General features: G+C 35.6%; 1 protein-coding gene across 2 annotated transcripts; it reads right to left on the reverse strand.

Annotated features, from left to right (window-relative positions):
- Positions 1–577: 577 nt before the first annotated feature.
- Positions 578–7127, reverse strand: LOC140153446 (centromere protein V-like). 2 transcript variants are annotated; one of them, XM_072176202.1, is made up of 4 exons: positions 7093–7127; positions 2433–2502; positions 1697–1811; positions 578–885 (listed from the first exon to the last, which is right to left on the reverse strand). In XM_072176202.1, exons 1-4 carry the CDS (start codon positions 7098–7100, stop codon positions 752–754), a joined length of 327 nt encoding a protein of 108 aa, XP_072032303.1. In that variant the 5' UTR covers positions 7101–7127; the 3' UTR covers positions 578–751. The 2 variants fall into 2 exon arrangements, with proteins under 2 accessions (XP_072032303.1, XP_072032302.1); XM_072176201.1 differs by lacking the exon at positions 7093–7127 and adding an exon at positions 6892–7051.
- Between the last annotated feature and the right edge of the window lie 430 nt (positions 7128–7557).

Consider the following 7557-nt stretch of genomic DNA (forward strand, 5'->3'; position numbering starts at 1 on the left):
AACGAGACTTATAACATTGTGTATTGCACGCAGTTGGGTGCAGCACTTACACTAGTTGTGTGTTGCGTAATGTGTGACTGGTGCATGCTTGTGTGAATATACACAAGTGTAAGTTGGGACTTTATTGATGTGCGCTGTAACAAAAGCCAAATCATTTTTTCGCCTATTATAAGCCAAACAAACTGAAGTTAGTGATTGCAATTGCAACATTTACCTTGATCACAGTTTGAAATTATAACATTTAAACATTCTGCCTTTAGATTCAGCATAAGAATTTAAATTTTGAGGCTGACAGAAAAATCAGACACTTGATTTCAGTGTTGAAAGGGCTTTTAAAAGCCTGTGAAATGTCTTTTTAATGTTTTTGAAAATTTGCCCAAGGCTGGTCTGACAAGGGCCCAAGCCCTGTTTATGCACAGAAAGATCCATAAACACAGATACTATTTGTACATAAAATCAAGTACTATAAAGCAACTTATTGAATTTTCACTTTGTTTAGTAATTGCATCATGTTGCTGAACATTTATTTGACAGCTCATTCAAGCCCGTAGCCAGGATTGGTTTTGGGGTGGGGGGGTGCTGATTTTGAAAAAGTGGACTTTTTTTTTCAAAATTTGGACCTTTTTGGACTGGGAAGGGGCAGATTTGGACATTTCCACACATTTGAAGAGCAAAAGGAAGGGCAAATGACAAATTCAAAATCTTAACTATGTCAAAGTAGTACTTTTTGTTTTTCAAACAAAGTCAAGTGTTATGAAGAGTCTGATGATCGAGACTGGATGCCATGTAGATTTGCCTTAACACTGTCTTCCCAATTCTGACCATCAAATTTGAATACTGTCACATTCTCTACTGTACCAGGATCCAGGCAATGTGGTGCTATACCTGAAAGTAACAAATATAATAAATAAAATAAATAAACACAAGCAATAAATAATACATGAATGATGAATGAATAAATACACAAATAAGAAAATAAATAAATAATACATAAATATAAATACATTCGGATCACTTCTGGACACAAAATCCGATATCACAAGAAGGAAGAGTCTTGCAAAAGCAGCTTATAATAAACTAAATCACATGTTCAAAAAAAAAAGAATGTAACAGTGAAAAAAACCTGAGAATTTTCAACACGTATGTAGAAAGTATCTTCTTGTACAACAGCGAACTCTAGGCAATAAAAAAAATCAACCAAGGAAGAATTTGACACATTCCAAAGATCTCCCCTGAGAAGGCTGTTAGACATCAAATGGCCAAAGAAAATCTCAAATCAAGAACTTTATGAGAAAACCAAGGAAACAAAGTGGAGTAATAAAATCAAGAAGAGGCAGCTCCTATGGTTATGACACCTCCTGGGACCCCAGCAAAGCAAGCTCTACAAGAATACAAACGACACGTAAAACGACCAAGAGGGAAACCAAAAACTATGTGGATATCAGCAATTCAAAAAGAGCTGAAAAAATCAAGAAGACTTAACCATAAAGAAAGCGACTGAACTTTAAAGAGAGAGACCTTCTTGGAGAAACTTTATTGATGGTGCTATGTCAAACTGCTGACGAGAAGCGTTTATGATGATGATGATGAATACATAAATGAAAAATAAATAAAGTAAATATATAATTTTAAATATCAATTAATTACACAAACACATGAGTGAATAAATAAAATAACTAAATAAATAGGTTAGTACCTTTGCCATCAGGGTTGCTTCTTGGTGTATAAAAACTCTGCACTCCACATATCTTGCAAAAGGTGTGTTTAGCTTGATGTGTACCAAATGTGTAACTTGTTATATAATCCTCACCCTAAATAAACATAAAATGTATTCAATATTTTACATAGATACCTCAGAATTGATTACAAATGTGATTTGTGATTTTTTAAACTTCACTTAGCCCAAAAAAGATTGTTTGCTTGTCCTTGAGCAAACAACTTTTTTTTAATACTATTTTCATCAAAAAATCTAGAATAAATATCGAATTACAACCCGAGTGAGAATGCATGAATGTTCACCGGCGTGTCCAGGATCTTTTCCTGCAGGGGGGCTCAGCCCCTCTTTCAGAGTTATGTGGGGGGGGGGCTTAATGGCTAAAATCGCCAAAAAACGGCTGATTTTAACAAACTGTGGGGGCTTCAGCACCCAAAGCCCCCCTGGACACGCCACTGATGTTGGTTACTTTTAGGGGGGTTAGGAAAAAAACTTACTGACTGACCGATCGCGATCTTTAAAAAGTGGTCTATGAACAAGCAAACAATATAAATGACAAATAGAAAGATAAATGATTGGAATGAATAAATAAAACAATAAAAAAGTGAGTAAATAATAGTAAATCAAATAAATATAATTAAGTAACTGTAACAAGAGTGAAAGAATTTACATATTATTTGCGCACCCATCTTATAAACATTATTTATTTTTCAAATACCTGAAGTAGCTTGAACTTGGAGTTGGGCACTATGAAATGAACATTTTGCTTCTTGGTACAGACACTGCAACTGTTAAGAAACGATACAAAAGTAATATTAGTTAACTTTAATGCTAACCATAGTCTTCAACATAAGTTTTGAGATATTTTCTCAAAATATCACAACCTATCTCGAAAACCACTGAACCAATACTAGGCTTGTTTGTACTCATCTTAATGCATTTTTCATGCTGATTCCAAATATGGTCATAAAAATTTACATTTCTGAAATTTTTGAATTTTTGAATTTTTTTTTAAACTTGTCGTCTGCAGTTGACACCCGCGTGAAGAGAGTTAATATTTTAAAATAGACATGAAATTATAGCATGATTGCGTTGCAACTTTTCATCATGACCATTCATTACCTGGGTTTCAGTTTTATAATTAGTGTCTATTTTTACTTTTGGAATCTCATTGGTATTTAGCTTGCATTATATGGTGCTGTAAATATTTTCAGTATAGTCTTCACTTACTGAAATGTTGATGGAAGAGTATTTATGTTTTCAGTTTGGTAAGTTATGTGAATTTCTCTGACATGAAAATTTGAGAAAGGGTCGGTGCTCATCTAGACAAAAAAGAAGTATCCAAATTTTACGGGTCTTAAATTTGTATAAGTTGCACAGCTTTAATTGACTTGTATTAATGTATAGGTCCTCCTGCATGGATGGGAGCAGCGTTCGAAATTTTGGTTGTCCGGTTGCCCGGGACAACTAAAAAAGTCGCCGCACAACCATTAATACTGATTCGGTTGTCCGCCGGACAACCATAAATCTAGCCAAAAGTCACATTTGTAGGCCTATACGGACAACCAAAAACTAAGACAGACAACCAGAAATTGTAATCTGGTTGTCCGTGGGACAACCATTTATTTTTCCTAAATTCGAACACTGGATGGGAGTGACTCGTAATATCGTCTAGCATTGAAATAATTTACTAACCAGGGTTGCCAAGTAGCAGGCAAGTGAAGCGTCAAATCACCAAAAAGTCAGTCTTATATGACTCTCTATGGTAGGCCTGCTTAGAATACGCGATTTTGGAGGCCAAAATACGCACTTTGATTTTTTAAAGAATGCAAAAATATGTGATTTCCTGCCAAAAATGAAAAATGAACCACAGATGATTGCAGAACTTGGCACTAGGTTAAGGGACTCTCCAAATCCGCGGAAACAAAAATTAAAATTGCAAAAACAAAATAAAAAAGAAAACGTGAACTGCACAGCAAATAATGCAGTTGCGTATTATTAGCAGCCCTACTCTATGGAATGAAATGGGGACAGAAATATCAGCCAATAGAGCTTCCAAATCACGGTTTGGTAATCATGACACAAAAAATTAAAGCGAATGTAATGGATTCCATGCCCGGGATTCCATGCATTCGTAACAATAGCAATTGGTAATCTGGTTTTTATTCCTTGTATGCCAGACTCCAGTTTATTTCAAATGTTTATTTTTATTCATTCATTTCCAAAAATACTGGTAAATTGCAGAGCAGAGAGGGGAGAGACAGTGAGAGGGGAAGGGAGGATGAAAATACAACAGCGTTATTAAAACTTTACACTACCAACAATAAGTCCTTACAGTTAAGCGGGTACTACACCCCTGGCCAATTTTGTGCCTATTTTTGCATTTTTCTCAAAAATTATAGCGCATTGGTGACAAGTAAGAAATGTATATTATAGGGGCAAGTACTACAACTACTGCACTTGGGCAGGGGTGTAGTACCCCCTTAAAGATGAAATAGAAACATGAAAAAACTTAACTAGTATGTTAACACTCAGACTGAGCAGGTGGAAGAGTGAGGAGGTCTGGAGTCTTAAGTGTCACATTAATGTGGACCCAAGTGACATCAAAAGTTTTTACTTCAAGTTACATATAAAAGTTATAACAAAAGTAATTACAATGAAAGGCACGAGTGAAGGGTGACCACATCAAACATGCCATGTGTCTGGTCCCAGGTATAATCTTGTCTATAATTATATCCCACATCATTCAAATATAAAAGTGCTATGCATGCTACAAACCCGGGGGGGGGGGGGTACTCAGGTTTGGTTTGGGTAGGGCCGTGCCGCTGGGGTTTTGGAAGTAGACCCATAAATATACCAATTTTTCAAGAAATTTGGACCCATTGATATACCAAAAGTCAAAATTTTAGGCCGAATTTACCCAAAATTTTCTTAGTTTTTACAAATTTTCCCAAAATTTTGGGAAAATTTTGGCTAGAAAAAAATGGGCTGTTTTTTCGAAAAAATTGAGAACATTTTGAAAAAAGGACCCATTCATATACCAAAATAGGCTTTGAAAAAGGGGTCATTGATATACCAGAAGGCTGAAAATGCTATCCATGTTTGCGGCACGTCCCCGTATGGTCATTTGTACTCACCCAATTTTGTCCCCCCGGGGCTAAAAATAGCAGAAAAGGGTTGGATTTGAAGTATACAGTGGCATCAACATTTAGGGGTCCTTTTTTTTGCTACAAAGATGTTTAGAAGTCCATTTGTGAGCGTATACCGTAGATACTTAGGGTTTCCTCTTTGAGCCTCGTAAATCATAATTTACAGTTACACTTTGTGGTTACAGAGCATTTTTTTCTATGATTTCAATGTTGATAGTAACAGGGTGGCAAATTTGCTGCTATAATTTACATCATTTATGTTAGGGTATGTTTTGAGGGTTGATTAATGAGCACAGGTACTTATATTCTAGGGACCCCCCCCCCAGTTTATTATGATCCCCAAGAGATCATAACCTCTGCCACAATATAAATTTGATGCCTTATTAGTAATACATAAATAGTTTAAAAAAATACTTAAAAAGTGTTTAAGACATAAAAAAGTAGAGGTTTGTAATATGTTCAACAGCCCGGTGTTATCACTTAATTAACATTGACTATGTGTACGCATGATTGTTCCCAATTCCGTGAAAAAAGGGGTTATTTATAAACTATGTTCACAAACATAAAATGTTCGCGATATTTAAAAAAAATTGGGTTGTTTTTGACGATGGTGTACTCGAAATTAAAAAAATTGGGTATATTTTTGTGAATCCTGAGAATGTTGAAATCCCAAGAAATCTTACCATTTCTTGCTCAATTTACTCCCGAATTTCACTTTTGTGAAACTTTTATGCCTTCAGCAACTCACTCACTTTGTTTCTGGGGTTTGTTTTGCACCGATTACGTCACTAGGGACTTCTTAGTTTGGCCCACTGTATTCTTTGGTGTGTGTTCTTGAAATGTTAAAAAGGGGTGCTTTTGTAAAAGTGTACTTAAAATGCAAAAAATAGGGGTAATTTTTAAGGCTAATTTGTACACGTTTTTGTGTAAAATAGGGGTAACAAATGCTGAAAATGTTCTTGAAACCGCGCAAAATAGGGGGGTATTTTTGAATTAGGGAACGATCATGCATTACGCCTTTGAATTGGCAGTGACAACACCGGGTTCAACAGACAGCCTGCCCTCATGTTTCTTGGTTGTCTGCCAGATTTTTGGGTTGCCCATAATATTTGTTTCAACTGTAGGCCTAATTATTGATACAAATCACAAAATGCAATTTTGTTACGGTTCTTTTAGACTAGATCAATGAATTGAACATTATCAACAGTTCGATTTTATATTATTGAGGTTAGCTTCTGGGCACCGCTATTAGAGAGATTGTACGTATCGTATTGTATCCAAGCTCCAAGTAATCAAGCATTCAATGCACACCTACAGGCTCAGTAACCACGCTTAACCCCCCTGCACAAGCTTAGCTGTCATACCCAGACTTTCTGGGTCCTGCCAATATCAGAGTTGAAGTTGCAATCTATGCAAAATCCTGTCACAGGAGAGTGATTTTGAATAGATTGCACAGGCGTTGGAAATGTACGTTTGGAAATCAACCAATTCATCACATAATATTTTGAATGCCGAATAATGAGAAAGGCACATCACATTCACACCGACAGGGCAGGCCGGGTAAAAGAAAGGTTACAAGAACTGCAAAAAACAGCATCAGTAATTCTTCATTCAGTTACCAGTAAGGTTTTTGTTAAATTGTGGGCATAGCTATAGAATAGGCTATACCCATCTCACCTCCCAACACACAACGTGTCAGGCCCTCATAAACATGTTGTCTATATTATACTTCACTTGATCCAAATATATGATTTTTTTTATGAACAATCGCACATGGAATTTTAGAGGGATTGTGATAGCAGTTCCACATAGAAAAGCTGCACTATCATGAGACTATTAGACTATGCTGTTTTGTTTTTTAATTGATGCATTAAATGTTGGCTGAATATTGTTTGATGAAAGTCAATCTTTGACAAGATGCAACTTTGCTACGGAAAGTGCTATGGATTAGCAATTAGGGTTAGGATTAGGCACCCTGAGCGGGGTATTCTAATTTTTCTATAGTTATTCCAAATTGTGGAAACTTACTTGCAATTAAATGCTTCTAATTTTTTTGGTGCCATAACTTCAAATCGAACTGCACCACAATGACAGCCACCAATATGCTTCACCAGCAGTGTTTCAGACATAGCTCAGGAAATCTGTAAAGTTCACAGCAGACCGTAGAACTTTTTGAAAAAGAGTGTTTATCAACAATTATTTAACAATAAATAACATGTCGAAATTTACCACTGCATGTCATTGCATTGCCAGCCTCCTACAAGTTCAGTGAATCACACATGACACAAAGTTTGTTTACATTGAAAATCTACCGCGCTGTTCATGGTCTCAAAAATTATGGCGCTTGAAAAAAATATAAATGAGCTTAATGTATCATTGAAAAAGTTTTTTAATGAAGTTTTATTAGATTAATAGGTTTAAAATATGTTCTACTTATAGTTCATCGATTTAAATATAATATTTAAATATCGTTAATATTTTCTTAGAAATTAATAAATACATCAAACATCCGTTAGTTGGTAAACCCCGGAAGTGGGTGAGATTACAAGTTTATTGATCGACGGGAAGTGAAAGTTGCGAACAACAAGTTGTTTTCTCACGTTTTCGCAGCCGTATTTAGGATTTAACCGATTTAGGGGTTGAATTGAAGTACAACTTGAGGTAACTGTCTATGTTTTTAATTTTTAAGTGCCA

This window comes from Amphiura filiformis, chromosome 5 (assembly GCF_039555335.1).
Source record: "Amphiura filiformis chromosome 5, Afil_fr2py, whole genome shotgun sequence".
NCBI classification, from domain to species: Eukaryota; Metazoa; Echinodermata; class Ophiuroidea; order Amphilepidida; family Amphiuridae; genus Amphiura; species Amphiura filiformis.

Bases quoted from the DNA above. Each gene is read 5' to 3' on its own strand.
- LOC140153446 (XM_072176201.1), bottom strand. From the start codon at position 6,992: ATGTCTGAAACACTGCTGGTGAAGCATATTGGTGGCTGTCATTGTGGT. The intron at 2,503-6,891 runs GTAAGTTTCCAC...GTTTCTTAACAG, and splicing joins TTAGAAGCATTTAATTGCAA to TTGCAGTGTCTGTACCAAGA. The intron at 886-1,696 runs GTACTAACCTAT...TGTTACTTTCAG, and splicing joins AAGCAACCCTGATGGCAAAG to GTATAGCACCACATTGCCTG.